General features: G+C 36.7%; 1 protein-coding gene across 2 annotated transcripts in view; it reads right to left on the bottom strand.

The window, feature by feature from the left end:
* The window catches only part of LOC117287750 (collagen alpha-2(I) chain-like), a 74,638-nt gene that overhangs the window by 38,296 nt on the left and 20,072 nt on the right, over nt 1-16,270 (bottom strand). For both annotated transcript variants that reach the window (XM_033768252.1, XM_033768254.1), the window contains 15 exons: nt 15,185-15,192; nt 13,851-13,907; nt 12,581-12,631; nt 11,629-11,682; nt 11,294-11,371; nt 8,944-9,012; nt 8,136-8,180; nt 6,602-6,655; nt 5,629-5,682; nt 5,366-5,419; nt 4,072-4,125; nt 3,128-3,226; nt 2,834-2,887; nt 828-872; nt 287-340 (listed from right to left, as the gene is read on the bottom strand). In XM_033768252.1, coding sequence (XP_033624143.1) covers nt 287-340; nt 828-872; nt 2,834-2,887; nt 3,128-3,226; nt 4,072-4,125; nt 5,366-5,419; nt 5,629-5,682; nt 6,602-6,655; nt 8,136-8,180; nt 8,944-9,012; nt 11,294-11,371; nt 11,629-11,682; nt 12,581-12,631; nt 13,851-13,907; nt 15,185-15,192 — 830 coding nt within the window. The remainder of the gene's footprint in view (nt 1-286; nt 341-827; nt 873-2,833; nt 2,888-3,127; nt 3,227-4,071; nt 4,126-5,365; nt 5,420-5,628; nt 5,683-6,601; nt 6,656-8,135; nt 8,181-8,943; nt 9,013-11,293; nt 11,372-11,628; nt 11,683-12,580; nt 12,632-13,850; nt 13,908-15,184; nt 15,193-16,270) is intronic.

Raw genomic sequence — 16,270 nt, 5'->3', positions numbered from 1 at the left:
AGCTGGAGGGGTGTTATGTTGAAAGAAATCATTGAACATTATAATTTTTGCATTTATTTTACTTTTTGAGCAAAAAGTGTTGATGTTTTTTGACCGAAAAGGTTTTTATGAATGGGAGTCAAAGTGTGTTGAATCGGTTTCCAACTAGTGGTTGATAATTTACCTCAACTTCGTCTCCGTAAAATTATCAAGAACCAGGCCTCGTTTGGTTTAAACCACTAGTTGAAAACCTCTTCACCACACATTTATTCCCTTATTTAAATACTTTCCCATTGAAAGTCCTTACCTTGTGTCCCTTTTGACCCATAGGGCCCATGATACCTGATGCACCAACTGGTCCCTAAAATAAAATGGAAATCAAAAGTTGTTAACTATTATCAAACCGAAAATATAAACCATTAGCAAACCAAAAGTTAAAAACTATCAAAAGTATAATAAACCCCTTTACAAATAAAAAGTAGTAAACCGTTCGCAAACCAAATGTTGTGAATCATTGATGAATAATAATAGTAAACCCTTAGCAAATTAAAAATAGCAAACTGCTTAAAAATCTTAAGTTGTCAATCGTCAGTAAACCAAAGTAGTAAACCACTAGCAATCAAAAAGTAGTTAACTGTTCTAGCAAATCGGTAGTAGTATAAACCATTCATAAAAACATTAAAAGTCAAAATTAGTAAACCAATCATAGAAACACAATCGTAGAAAGAAAACAGACGCTTCAGAGTTAACCGTTGCATAGTAACAAGGAATGATTTACTAGCGTAAATCAGGATAAATGTATTCTCAAATTATTCCAATGGTTTTCTAGAAGGTCAACATTTACTTACAGCATTACCAACATCCCCATCAGAACCATCTTGTCCAGCTGTACCCTGTAAAATAAAAAGAGATAGAAATTGTAAAGATAATAACAACAACCGAAGGCCGTCTTATAGAGAGTGGACACTATTGGTAATTTTCAAAGACCAGTCTTCTCACTTGGTGCATCTTAACATATGCATAAAATAACAAACCTGTGAAAATTTGAGCTCAACTGGTTGTCGAAGTTGCGAGATATAAATGAAATAAACAACACCCTTGTCACACAAAGTTTGGTGCTTTAAGATGCTTGATTTCGAGACCTCAAATTCTAAACTTGAGGTCTCGAAATCAAATTCAAGGAAAATTACTTCTTTCTCAAAAAATATGGCACTTCAGAGAGAGCCTTTTCTCACAATCAATCTGTCCCCGTTACTCGTTACCAAGTAAGGTTTTATGCTAATAATTATTTTGAGTGTGTCCACTGTCTTTAAAGAATGAGGAAAGACATTACAATTGTTTCTGTCACTCAAGTGGTTGGACCAAGCAGTTTGGTTCGTCAGTAGCAACAACAATTTACAGTTTTGATTGGCTATAAGTGCCTGGTAAAATTATATTGTGAGATGTCAATAACCTTATTAAAGAGAACTTCTCAAAACTAGATTGTACAATGGAAACATTTAAAGTCTTCCGTTGCCTTCATATGCCTTTTCTTTTGTGACGTCACTTCAGAGGGAGCCGTTTCTCACAAACAATACTTTTAACCTCTCCCCATTACTCGTTACCAAGTGAGGTTTTATGCTGCCCACTGCCTTTAAAGCGCTTCTTTTATTATTACCCCTGGTCACAGTCCATTGTCTGTTGATCAGAAACACCAGAGCTTGAGTTCGGTGCTCTTATTGGCCGCCAACGACTTGTTTAAAGGGTGTACATGTATGTACTTTTTGTGGGACAAAAAACACAATGTCCACAGATTTACACTAAACTTACACAGATTGAAGATAATGATAGTAGAAAGCTTCCCTGAAAATATTACGTGCTGAGGTGCTGTAGTTTTTGGGAAATGAGTAATACAATGTCATGAAAATAGTTTTGGTCTCATGAGACCAAAATTATTTTAAGCATTTACAAACATATTTTCCTGACATTGTTTTACTCATTTCTCAAATACAGCACCTCAGTACATGTGTAAGTAATATTTTGAGGGAAGCTTTCCACTTTCATTGTCTTCAAACCCTGTAAGTTTAATGTAAATCTATGGACATTTTGAAAAAGTACCCAAATCCTTTAAGGAAACCGCCACTTCGGCGCATTGAATTCATGACAACTCAGAGATATCTTCTCTGCCGTTCACGTCAAATCCCAAACAGGAGATTGCATACGAATTGGGTTTCCAGTCCCTACTAGGTTTTCCCCCCAGTTGGGGTTTGCATCCCACATCTAAAACTTAAACACAATTCTTGAACATTTTCTGCACACTATTCCTTTTTAAACACTGCTCCTAACAATATCAGGATGGATGAAACACTATTTCTGTCTTCCTTTTTATGCTTGTTAGGCTCTTCTTAGGCCATTTATATCTGTTCATTGACTTGTATATTATCTTCTGTGCTTTTTACTTGCCCTTTCTTGCCTTAACATATATTTTTGCTGGCTTTTCTGGAATTAAAGAGACATACGCCTTCTAGCGACAGTTATATTTTTAACTTTTGCACTCTCCTGTTATTTATTTTAGTCTGTTAAAATATTTCTAATGTGTGTACATGTACATGTACTTATGAATGTTTTGCCTTAATAAATATTGTTATCATTATTATTATTATAAAAGGTTAACACCAGACCCATCTCTAACAACTTCCAGGACAAATCTCATTCATGACTTCCTAAACTTTATAATTACATTAGTTATCATCAATATCATTACTCTTGCATTTTGTATGACATGATGTTTTCAATGTATAGGGCAGGGAATAAATTATGTCACTCATGTGTGAAATCTTGACATATTGGGGAAAATGCTGAGAATGTTACTCACAACAACTCCACGAGCTCCACGCTCTCCCCTCTCTCCTTGGGCACCACTCTCACCCTAGAGTGAAAATAAAAAAAACACTAATAACAAGATCATGTAATTATTTCAGTTTAATAGTATAATGCATCTTCAACCAATTAAATTTTATATCTACGATCAAACCGGGCACGCTGCGTGCTGCGTGCTTCATTGATGTTCGCGTTTAGACGCGTATCTGGCCTGCCCTACAATAATGGCCACTTTGTTTAGCAACAAAGTGGTTACTCAACACAATCTATTGGTTAATATGATACTTACTCTAGCACCAACGGCTCCAGCCGGGCCAGTTGCTCCAGCATTACCGCTGTCACCGAACTCACCGTTGTCCCCACGAAGCCCCTTAGCACCCCTTCCACCCTGTTGGCAAAATTTATAAAATAATTCAGGAATAACTTTAAAAAACTATATTTCGTGTGAAAATGTCAAGGTGGTCTCGTTTTTGAGATAATGCCGATAATCCGGAGCCCATATGTCAAGGCAGGAAAAATAACCCTAATCCAAGAAATGTTACTGACAATAATGCTTCTCAAGGTACAGTTTTGGGGCCCAAACTTTTGTTATACCTTTTCACATGACCACCTTACTTTGAAGTGAAATGTTTCTCAAAATGCTTTATACTATTAAAAGCTGCTGCAGGCTCCTTGTTGCCATTAATTTTCAGAGTGATTAGCAAACCTTCCCTTCATGGTAGGAAGCAGTCAAAGGGTGAGAAACAATACAATACAATACAATACAATACAATACAATACAATACAATACAATACAATACAATACAATACAATACAATACAATACAATACAATACAATACAATACAATACAATACAATACAATACAATACAATACAATACAATACAATGGGTTTTTATATAACGCCATTTCATTTAGACCAAAGAATAGCAATGCAGATAATACAACAAATGAACAATGTTTTTTAAGTGCTTTCTTGAAAATAGGCAGTGAAACAAGCGCACAGGATTGGCAAATTTATAAAAGTTGGCCTTTATAAATTTCAACTATTCTATGCAGGGTTATAATACCCCTGCTTCATTTCCCAGCATTTTTTTTTCTTTCACATTATTTTTTCTCAGATTTCTATGAGTATCTCAGCACACTCTGTATCTCATTTCCCTTAATTTAACAAATTTGAAGCCAATTGCAAGTTTGCAACAATAAATAATGGAAACATTTTCATGTGACCTACCCTCCAGCCCTTGTGACCTTGCTGGCCAGGAGCTCCAGGCCTTCCACTTGCACCCTGGGAGAAAAAACAAACAAACATTTGATCAAAGTGTTGTTGAAAGCTTTGGTCAAATTATAGCAAGAACCAACATTTAACTAGTGGCTGTTTAGAGACTTAAGTTGGGCATGCACACAGAAGTTGAAGTGCGAACGACTTCAGTTATGTCACGTCAACGCGGTGGCTCAAAATACAGTGTATGTTGTCATTTTTCTGATAACTGTCCTCTCTGCATTTTGCTATGAAAAGTGATGAGACCATATCCAGGGTACGCTGAGGCATTGAGGACTGATTTGAATTATGAATTATTTGTGAGCTGGCGTGGTCTGCCATTTTGCGGAGTCAAAATTTTGACACGCGGAGTGGCCAACCGTGTTTGTTCGCGACGTGGGGGAAGACCGTCCAGTTTCGGGGGGTGTTTGTGTGGATATTTCTGCTCTACTCTCGAATTGTCTATCCGGCCGCATGCAGTTTAAAGTGGGGGACGATCTCGGGCGCTTTTTGGTGATCAACTCGACCGATCTGGGGCAACATGTCTCTTTAATGTGTTTCTGTCACAAATTTGTTGCCTGTGTGTTTATACATCATTATAATTATTTTTTTTACAATTTAATAGTAATGTTTTTAATGACTATTTTGTAAACTGTGCATTTCGGCTTTTTAGCCGCTGTATTGCAGTGTTTTAATAAATAAACCATGAAATTAAAATTAAAAAAATTCATTAAAAAAATTATTCTTTGCGAGTGACGTGTGTGACGTCAGAATTTGTATTGCATTTAAATTTGCATTCGCAGAAAGTATGAGCCAGAATTTATGGTGAAACAACATCAAAGACACACCCATCATTCAATCGGAGAGTGGTTTTTACTGTCATTTTTGATCAACCAATGTTATTATTATTAAGTACGTGTGCCTGACCGTCTTCTGGAGAATGTTATTCGTAGTAACAATTTTTAATTTTCAATAATCTATGTATATTGTTAACCTACTGTTAATGCTTGCAATGTGCAATACTGTTTTGTATTTTAGATTTTAGACCCAATTGCATTTTTAATACTTGTGGATTTCTATTTATTAAGTTTGTTTACTTACTGGTTGAATGTTTTTAAGAATTTTTTACTCCTTTGTAAGTTTGTCTTTTTTTCCATATTCAGCGCCCTAAAGCATGTTTACATGATTAGGGCGCTATATAAGTTTTGGTATTATTATTGTTCCTATTATTATTATTATTAAATGGAGAGCTAAGCTTTTAACTTACCTGTCCTCCCAGGGCACCAGGTGCTCCGACAGACCCAGTACTTCCATCACTTCCCTGAAATAAACAGAGTTCAGAGCAAAAATATACACTGGTTTCGAGGCATTGCATAATGAGTTACTAATGTGTATTCAGTTTGCGGTGATACCATGTGATGATAACTACTTTGATAAGGGTAAAAAACAAGAGCAATCAATTTTATTGTTATTTTTTATTTTGAATTGAGAAACTGGAGAGTGAAATTTTCAAGGCTGGTGTACACTCACGTCTCTGCCGTCGTCACCTTCTTCTCCTCGTGGTCCTGCTGGTCCAGAGGGTCCCTAAAAAAGAAAGTCAAGGAGAGTCAAATCACTGTCACAAAATTCTTGAACAAAACCAAAATAATTTTTCTTTTGCTTATGGAATAAAAGTTGCTCACACTTTGTAACTGAAAAATTAACAACAGGAATTCCATTTCCATTTTTTTCTTCTTTTTCTATCAAAGCTCACAGTTCGCGCAGTTTGCGTTCTTGTTCTACTTCTCATTTGTGGTTGTCACCTGCACCTACAAGCGGTATAGCCAACGAGCATTCACGGTCAGTGCACCTACGTTTCGGAACAATCTACCTCTTTACATACAACAGGCCTGGGCCCAGTTTCATAGAGTTGCTAAGCACAAACATTTACTTAGCATGAAATTTCTTCCTTGATAAAAACAGGATTACCAACCAAGTTTTTATTTGTTGCATATTGCTCGTTACTGGTTTTCATCTGTTGTTTGCTTATCCTGAAAATCACGTGGAAATTTGGTTGGTAATCCCGTTTTTATCAAAGGGAAAAAAAATAAAAATTTATGCTAAGCAAATTTTTGCAGCTCTAAGAAATTGGCCCCTGATCTCTTGAATCTTTCAAAGTCATGTTAAAAACTCATTTGCTTTTATGCTAAAAAGTTATTGTCATTTTGTGTTTATTTGTAGATAATGTACAGCGTTTTGCAACTTTTGTAAATTTATAAATATTATTAACAGCTATCATGGATGGATTGCATATTTGATGATAAACAATCGAAAAGTGTATGCCTGTTTGAGCTACCCGTGACTCTTAGCCAATGACGGCTTTTTGTGTGCACGTTTCTTTAATGACGTCATGTGCAATTAATATATAGGCCCGTTTTCAGATTTATCCTAAAAACGCAGTATTGTTAAAAAGAAACATGAATCAATCTTGAACCAACAACATACGGTGTCTTCATATACTCACGGATTGACCAACAGGTCCTGAATCTCCAGCCTGGCCTCTCATTCCCATAGCACCCTGGGAAAAAAAAACATCAGTTTAAAAGTCAGTTTGGCATCAATTGAGAGGAAATTGAATAAAACCAAAGAGTCAAAGATCTTGCAAAAGTACACAGCCACAATACACCGCCCACGGCGCATGTGTGAGCAAGTACGCGTGAACCTCTCCAATGCCTTTCTGCACAACTCTGCCGCGCGGGCCAAGCATACCCGCATGCATGTCGGACCTTATAGTGTTGGACTTTCGGTTTTGCAATGGGTTGTGTTTGGTCTATACGCAAAGGAGCGGAGCTTAATGAATCGTTCTTTTATGAGTACAGTCCGTTACAAAGACCCCAAAATAAACAACAGTTAAGTATTGAGTGACTCTTTGCAAATCTTGTATTCCACAAACTCAATCACTTTTCAGTCATCATCGTTGACACAGCAATAGTTTATTGATAAACAAATAACAATGAGATAGCTGCAACATCAGTGGTTTCAAACTGTTGTTCTCTAGGAGACAATTAAGGTCTAGTACCCTGTCTGGTCTTCTCATGCCCAAGTGTCGAACAGATAGATACAAAATGTCCACCATCCCCTACATCATTCGTAGTTTGCCATAAATTCGTAGTTTGCCATAGATTCATTTGTTCCAGATGAGTACCATACATTTGCTGTGCGTTTATGTTTTTTTATTTTTTATTTAATCTTTTTAGTGCCTTTCTCATGTAGCTTTCGAGCTTTTTGTAATTGCTTTTGTGGTTTTATTGTGGTATGTAAAATTTTGTTATATATGTACCAGTTTTACTTTTAATACGTTTTTTTTTGGACTGCCTGACCACCAGTGTTGAATCAAGATTTTTAATGTGTGTTTATATATATTTTTTAACAAAATATTTTTACTTGTAAATGTACTTTTTCGGCCTGCTTGGCCGCCAGTGCAGTTAATAAATAAACCATAATAATAATAATAATAATAATAATAAAATGGGCATGAAAAAATGGGTACCCAAGATTGTGACTCTGCATATAACTGTTTACACATACAAATGAGGAAAGAGGGCTTTACAAGTAACCGCAAAGTTTGGTGTTCTTTTCCCAAAAATCTGAGCCAAGTATTCAAAATACCTAATCCTTTGATTCAAAAGACTGACAAAGAATGAAGCAGTAGGTTAGAAATCAGATTGTGATGACTGCCAACATTGAAACCTCAGATATAGTTTTTCAATTTCACAGATAGCGACGCAAGAAGTCGTGCGAGTAAAGCTTTTTAAGTGTACACATACAAATGATGTTTGTACTTTTAAAAAACACTTGCAAAAATCACTGTATCCTGTAATTAAATCTCTACTGTCGCAAACAAATGGCACCCTCTTTTGAAAAATATTACACATTGCTGTCTCTTGTCAGAAAGGTATGTTTGGTTTTTTTGCGGCCTGTTATATGAAAAATCTGTAATTTGATCATATTTTAAGACAGTTGAAGCTGCACCAAACGTCTTGCTAACAAGCACTTACCCGTTCACCTGCCTTGCCGGGGAGACCAACTGGTCCCGGGGGTCCCTGAAATTAACCAATACAGTCAAGTTGGTAGAGAAAAATTTGATTGGTGCCCAAAAGGGTGTTATGAAAGTAAAAAAAGATTTAACCCTAACCCTTTCCCTTGAACACTGTATACGCAGTATTTTTTTTCTCGTCGTATTTCATAAAAAATAACAACACAGAAAAATTACTTGGATGGGATTCAAACCCACAACATTTGCAAAACATTTTTTTTTTTTGGAGGGAAACACAAAACATTATTTTTGTTGAACAAAATAAAATGTTGAGTGAACAGAATACTATGTCAAGCACTCAAAATTCACTTTACACTCAAAACCACAGTGAAGCACATATTAAACAAGCATACTGTCCTACTTACATGTACCTGAAGAAAAAAATGTAACAACTTGATAATTTCTAGGAGAGGTTATGTCTGTTTTACTGAGAGCAATCCAGTTTGTAGCTTTCTATGGAATGTTATTGCTCGACTAAAGGGCAGGGCTTTAATTTTAGTACACAACTAAAATGCTTACATTTGTTATGACAAGTATTCCGTGGACAGCTTGAAAAAATAGAAATAACTCCTCTTAGGAATGATCAATTTCTACGATTTTCTTTTAATAAGCAGGAGAGAGTGCTTGTTAAGATATTCATTACTGAATTTTAGAGTTTCATTTGCTCGTTTTGAAAAAAACACATCACCAATTCCCCGGTCAACTTCTTTTTGACTCGCACTGTAAAGTGTGAAAATGTGTCCGTCGCAAAAGGTTTAGAAAAAGCTTACCTGCACTACTTGCCGAGGTGCTTGGGCCATCTTATTGCTGGGAGCTTGCTGATATGTGGGAGCAATAGCCTGCACGCACACAAAAACAATGACAGAAAAAACGAGTTACACACATAAGAAACACGTTTGAATGGTTACAAAGGTTGGATTTGTTATCCATGGGTATCCCTAAAATGTATCCATACATGCCTCTGCGAAGGTCTGGGTGGTCTGGATCAAAATCTCAGGCTATAAATCTCCTCTAGGTAAACAATAAATTCAGAACATTAGAGCTAGTCATACTTTGTTTCATACCATAAGGCACTCCTCAGCAAAATAATGTTTAAAAAAAATAGTCCCATTCCTTCTTTTGTTAATTTACTTAATAGGTAGTCATTTCATTTGTGTGTGTTTCGATGGTGGTTTGTTCACGTCTCTTTGTAAATTTTAATAAAGCCTCCAATGGCGACATATTTTTTATATAAACTAGCAGTACATTTTTATTTGTAACTATTTTTGTATGTAAAGTACTTTTTGTATGTATTGTAATTTTTACTGTAATTTGGCCATTGGCCACGAATGTAAAAAGAAATAAACTATCTATCTATCTATCTATCTAAGATGTATACACATTTATGCAAGTTCACCTCAAATGGCTAAAGCCACTTGGTAAGACGCTACAGGAACAAAAACAAAACATTTAGGATGAAAATAACTCAGGGAAGCTAAAGGTAGAGATTGATATTCCTCTTCAAACAGTCTAGATTGTCGGATGGAGGGAAACATGGACCAGGCAAGATTGATCTAACGAGGTGCAGCAAGTGGATTAAACTGTTGGAATGTTCAACACCTCAGCAATGTGAGAGCGTATGGGTAAGAAGAAGCAGAAAGCCTGGTTTCCCACGTTCAAACTTCCTGATAGGAGGAACCCGGTTGGACAAACTGGTGGCACATTTACCATGAAAGAGGGTGGCTACAGACCTTTGACGGGAAAGAGGCTGTAGTGTAAATCACAACCTTTCACACAAAAAAGTCTGCACTCTAGCTAATAAAGATAAATGACAGGCAGAAGCTCCTGCCCAAATCAGTACATTGTCAACAGTTCTATGCATTTGGTGCTGCTTTAAAAACCTAAAGTTTAAAGTAGTTAAAATCGCTTCATTTATTTTCTTATCCCTCAAATTTTGTGAACTAACAAAAATATCACATTTTTGGGGACAAATTCAGGATTGTTTTGCTTTTGCTGATGCAGCATTGTCAAGCCTATAGATGCTGGATTCAGACTTTGAATGATTATGTAAACATTAACTAGGTTGGTTTAACAACTACATGTAACTATCCATTTCAATTTAAAGCATTTCTTTTGGTTTTCTTCTTTACTTTAATACTGTCTGCACTATTTTTTTAATAAGGGAATAAAAGAGGTTGAACAAGGTCTGAAACGGCCGTTTAAAACCAGCAGGGTCTCGGCCATGCAATAAAGGACCAAGCCAAAAGCAAGGCCTCTTATCGCCCTGCCAATAGACCTTATGCACATGACATCATTTCAGGAGGGCGCCCTCACCTAGAGGTCAAAAGGAGGTTGTTCATTGGCCAATCCTGTGCGCCGCGCGTCCAAATCTGTGCGTTTTGATTGTTTCGTCACCGTTTTTCCACTAAGATGGCCGCTGGATGACGTCAATGCATAAGGTCTATACCCTGCAAGGTTTTAAACAGCTGTTCAAGACAGAGTCACTCTATATTTTGGTGCTGTTGACCCGGTTTACTATTAGTCTTCAAGGACCCTAGCACCATAGCGCTTAGAAACATAGCATGAGCGCGGTATGAATAATATTCTATTATTATTTTTATTGTTATTTCTGTTATGGATGGGCTGGCCTGGCCTTCTCAGCAATCCTGCCCAAGGAATTGAAACTCAAACAATAAAATACAACTTAGAGGTTTCTTCTTGAAAAGCGTCCTGTAACAGTTTTTTGTAAAACCGGTATGGTTAGAAAAATGTTGTAAAAGTAGAATACAATGATCTACACAAATACCCCTCGAAATTGCTTGGTGTTCTTTTTACCTCGTCCAATGGCCGACCGTGTTAGTTCGCGAGTGGGTTTTCCCGTTATTTTCTCCCGACTTCCCGATGACCGATTAAGCCGAAATTTTCACAGGTTTGTTATGTTATATATAAGTTGTGATACACGTGTGAAAACCGTTCAATTTTGAGTGATACTTGTGTGGATAATTATATTTTACTTTGTAAACATTTTTCTAACCATATGCATTTCATAACAAACAGTTTCACACGCTTTTTATAGACCAACTCGTCCGATCCAAGGCAACGTGTTCCTTTAAACTGTTTTTTATTTTAAATCAGACTTACCTCACCGGGGGGTCCTGGTGGACCAGGACCGCCTGGTACACCTGGGTATCCATTAGGTCCATAGTCTCCATTTGGTCCCTATTGTGGTTGAATTGGACAAATTCAAAGCCAACAAATGTTAATGTACATCTAAACTTGGTTAAACATACTTTAGTTGTTTAGGCATTTTTCTTATATTCCAGTATTGGCAACAACAAAACAAAAGCATCAAATGCAATTAAAGCATTATACAGACTACAACATCAATTGAAACATTATTATAACATGGCTAAAGATACTCCGTTAAGTTATTACCAATATGCAGGTAAAAAAGTTCAAGTTCGTTATGTTTTTACCTTCATTCCAGGAGATCCCATCATACCCGGATATCCTTTGGGTCCAGAAGTGCCCTACATAATAAAAAAAACAGTCAAAAAGAAAAAGTCAAAGAAACAACCTCTCTGCAATAAGCCACTTCGGAGTTCCAGCTGCGCAATGTCTGTGCGCCACTGACATTCCGAAGTGGCTTATAGTATCATCAGTGTGACACAACTCAACTGTTTAGGCCACACAAACTAGCTCACTGATTTCCAAGAGCCCATAGAAGATGCATTGACCAGTCTTTGTGATCAGGGCTCGAAATATTACGCTGGACCACTGGCACGAGGCCAGTGATTTTAGCATCTGGCCAGTAAATTCATGACTGGATAAGTTCAGCGGTTTTGTGTTTGTACAGTATGATAACTCTGGTGATTATGGAAGACTACTTACCCATAATTTATAAATGAGATAACACATCTCTTAGTGCTTTTATCACCGTCAAACAATTGGTAGGCATTTTTCTTATCGATTCATGTGCACCAAATCACTGTAAAGTACATATTTTGAGCTACAAGTCCTTGTTGAAGATTTACATAGAAATCAAATCATATGTTGTAGAAAAATCTTGTTAGTTTTAAGGATCTCTTTTGGGCCGCAGTACCTCTGACAAGAGCAGTTTTAACTTGACAAGATAATTTTGAGGCAACACGTTGTGATAAGGACCTCTTTTACTCGACTTTGCAACCAGTTTCAGTTATGGTCTTTTTCTGGAGAATACATGTAACAAAGGACATTTTCGAGCATTTTGTAAAGTTTCCAAGCCTTTTTTTCCTTTTAATATAAACAGCTACAATTTAGGGTCCTGTCAAAAATATACACAAGATTTCAATAACTAATTGGAAAAAATTCTAAGCTTTCAGAGTGATTACCAAGCTCGTTTATTTTTTAAACACAAGAGAAATTCTGAACAAACATTTTTCAACTCACCGGAGGTCCAGATGGGCCTGGAACTCCTACAGGTCCCTGCATCAATTCAGCCTGAAAAATGCATACAAACATAGAGAGCGATGTAAAAGTTTTTCTTAAAGTGTTGATTATTAATACATGAATTTGATTTAAATTGAGTGGGAGACTTTAGAACACTAGGTTGTAGCAGACTTACCAGGTATATTTTCATTGTTTACGTAGTTCTGAGCAAGGGCACATTTACCAAGAACAATGGATTAACCTGGTATAGTCTGCTGCCACCTAGTGTCTCAAAAGTCCCGCATTGATCGTTTTAATAATAATAATAATAATGACCCATTTTTATATAGCGCTTTTCACACCCGAAGGGCGTCCCAGAGCGCTTCACATTATTACCCCTGGTCACTGGGCCTTAAATCATTCCTTAAACCATCTAAAAGCTCCCTGGTGGGGAGTATGCAGCCTTTGCAACATCAATATGCGCTACTCGGCTAAATCAATCACAAGAACCATCTCTGCCCTCACAGGTACCCATTTACCCCTGGGTGGAGAGAAGCAATTATAGTTAAGTGTCTTGCTCAGGGACACAAGTGTCACGACCTGGATTCGAACCCACACTCTGCTGCACAGAAGCAGCAGAGCTTGAGTTCGGTTCTCTTATCCGTTTTATTGCCAAAAGCACACAGTTTTTTTTTTGTCATCAGAACTTGCAATCTTAAAGAGTATTGATGCCTTGCACGCGCGTCACATGCGGCGACTCATGCCACACTCACCATGTTGGTGGTCAATAGGTTAACGTGTAATACGCGTCGCCTGAAATGCGCACTTCTCTGAATAACACACGTTGACACTGACCACCAAAATGGCGCATCCAAGATTAGTCTGATGATGACGTCAGGTGAATTGGGTCAATAGATTAAGTCTGCTTACTTTTCTAAAGTTGTTGGTCTCACAAGTATAACTAGGGATGGATTTTGCCAAAAGAAATATAACTCAGGAAAATCTGTCAAAATTGATTCACATCAATAAACAGAAATATTTTATGCACCTTTTATATTTGTACGTGGTCTCCTTTATTTCAAAAATGTTCCTCTTTTTGGTGGCTTGTTTATGTTTTATACTTAAATACCTCAAGGGATTGCTCTTTTTGATAATGATTTGGTTTGCTTTGGGGCAATCCCTAGGCTTGAATTTTTGTATAGCTGTGTTTTATTTATTTTTTTTACATTTGTACTATTTGTTGCTGTGTGTTTTTGATGTTTTTAAAGCCTGAATGAATAAATAAACTTACCGGGATTTGAGCTGGCTCCCCTGGATATCCCTTGTTACCTGGAGGTCCCTTTTCGACCTGCAAATTCGAAACAGAAAAAGTTTGATTAATAACTGTTGTTTGGCAAGCTTCCTTCCTATTTTGTGAATATCTTTTTTCTAGTCCCAGTCTTGGCAGTCTCCCTATCTGAGGTCTAGGGTACCAGTCAGGGGACCATTCAACCTGTAACTGCCATATAATAATAATAATAATAATGCATTTATAATGCGCCATCTATCTAGTGTACAAGACCCTATTCCGAGGCGCAGAACAAAAAACAATACATATACAACCAAAAGAAATGTAGAACATGATAACAAATTATACAATGAATAATCTACTGTCAAGACATGTAACAAGCTAAGTGTATGAGGATTCAAATAAATGCGTTTTCAGCAAGTTTTTAAACAGTGGAAGAGAACTACAGCATCTGATGTTATTAGGTAAAGCGTTCAAAGGTTTAGGAGCACAAGCGGAAATGGCATAGTTAAACGGGACCTAGCAGAAGAACGAAGAGTGCGAGAGGGGGCTTAAGGTACAAGGAGATTTGCAACATAAGACGGAGTTAAGTCGATCTGAGATTTTAATGCGATAAGTAGAATTTTGAATTGAATACGTTGTCGAATGGGAAGCGTGAAGTTCCTGCAATATAGGTGTAATATGACCAGGGATCACATAAATATAAAAAAGTTTTATATATCGCCATTTCATGAAGACCACAGCCGTTTGTGATGAAACAGAGAAACAAATAATTCAACCAATTCAACCAATAGAATGCGTTCTCTTTGCGACGTTATTGTTATCGTTATTGCTGAAATGTGACTCGACCATTGGTGCTAGTACACTAATCCGGAGATCACAGGTTTTAACCCCACTCTGGTAAATCTTTTTAGCACTGTTTTAGAGGTGTAAATCTTCAGCATTTTCAAAATGAGGTTTGCGATTGCTGTCTAAATATTCTATTCCTGTTTGCTTTAACCCCAGATGAACAGTAATAATAAAAGGTATGCACTTTTTGTTCACAGAACTCAGGACAGTACTGGGTGTGCAATGTTTAATACACATCAGTGTAAGGTTAAAAACAAATTACATATTGTTATGCCCAATGAAAAACTAACATCTATCAAATTATGCAATCTTGTTTGCCAAGTACAAGCTGTTCCATAGTTGAACTTGTGTGTTAAGCAAAAGAGAATGGCCTTTGATTTTTTATTCCTTTTTTAATAAAAGACAAACAATATTTTCTTGTATTAATGCTTTTTGAAAGGGAGTAGAAAAGGAGCAGTAAGGTATCAAGAAATATTCTGTAGACTCACCACTTGTGCTGTTGAAGATCAAAGTTGTCCAAAAGCAGTCCATCAAGCAAAACCGCAAATAAGTTGAACGAAAAGAAGAGACAAAAATTAATTAAAATATGATACTACTTTATTATTGATTGGTAAATGAACTTAGTAATTTTTAATCTAACAGACTACTACTTAATACAGTTGATGCAAATATGAACCATCTTCAAAAGGTTCTTTTTCTTTTTCTTCTTTCCTTTTAGTGCAGCTTTCAAACCACGATTGATGATGAACACACTTCCAGACACACTGGGGCAAACCCTTTCTCTCTCGATAAATGTGTACTGGGGTCTTTTACTACGTGCATTGTTAACTTGTATAACAACACACGGGACCTATGGCTTTACGTCCCATCTGCAGGACAAAGCAATAATGGTTAAGAATCTTGCTTAAAGGCACTGGACACTATTGCTTGGTAACTACTCAAAATAAATGTTAGCATAAAAACCTACTTGGTAACGAGCAATTGAAAGCTGGCGATAGTATAGAGAAACATTTGAGAAACAGCTCCCTCTGAAACAACGTAGTCTTTGAGAAAAAAAGTAATTTTTCACTAAAATATTTGAATTGAATTTGAGACCCCAGCTTAGGTCTTGAATTCAAGCATCTGAAACAACTTGTGCGACAAGGGGTGTTTTTTCTTCCACTAATTTCTCGCAACTACGACAACCAACTGAGTTCAAATTTTCACAAGTTTGTTATTTTATGCATATGTCAACCAATAGGTCTTTGACAATTACAAAAGTTGTCTAGTACCTTTAAAGGCAGTGGACACTATTGGTAATTACTCAAAATAAATATTATCTTAAAACCTTACTTGGCGATGAGTTATGGGGAGAGGTTGATAGTATAAAACATTGTGAGAAATGGCTCCCTCTGAAGTGACATAGTTTTTCCCACAAAATTAATTTGATTTCGAGACCTCAAATTTAGAATTTGAGGTCTCGAAATCAAGCATCTGAAAGCACACAACTTTGTGCGACAAGGGTGTTTTTTTTCTTTCATAGTTCCTTTCACAACTCAGACGACCAATTGAGCTCAAATTTTCACAGGCTTGTT

Source organism: Asterias rubens, chromosome 3, assembly GCF_902459465.1.
Source record: "Asterias rubens chromosome 3, eAstRub1.3, whole genome shotgun sequence".
Classification (NCBI taxonomy): domain Eukaryota; kingdom Metazoa; phylum Echinodermata; class Asteroidea; order Forcipulatida; family Asteriidae; genus Asterias; species Asterias rubens.
Note: the sequence above shows the minus strand (reverse complement) of the source record. Positions and strands in the feature narration are given on the sequence as shown.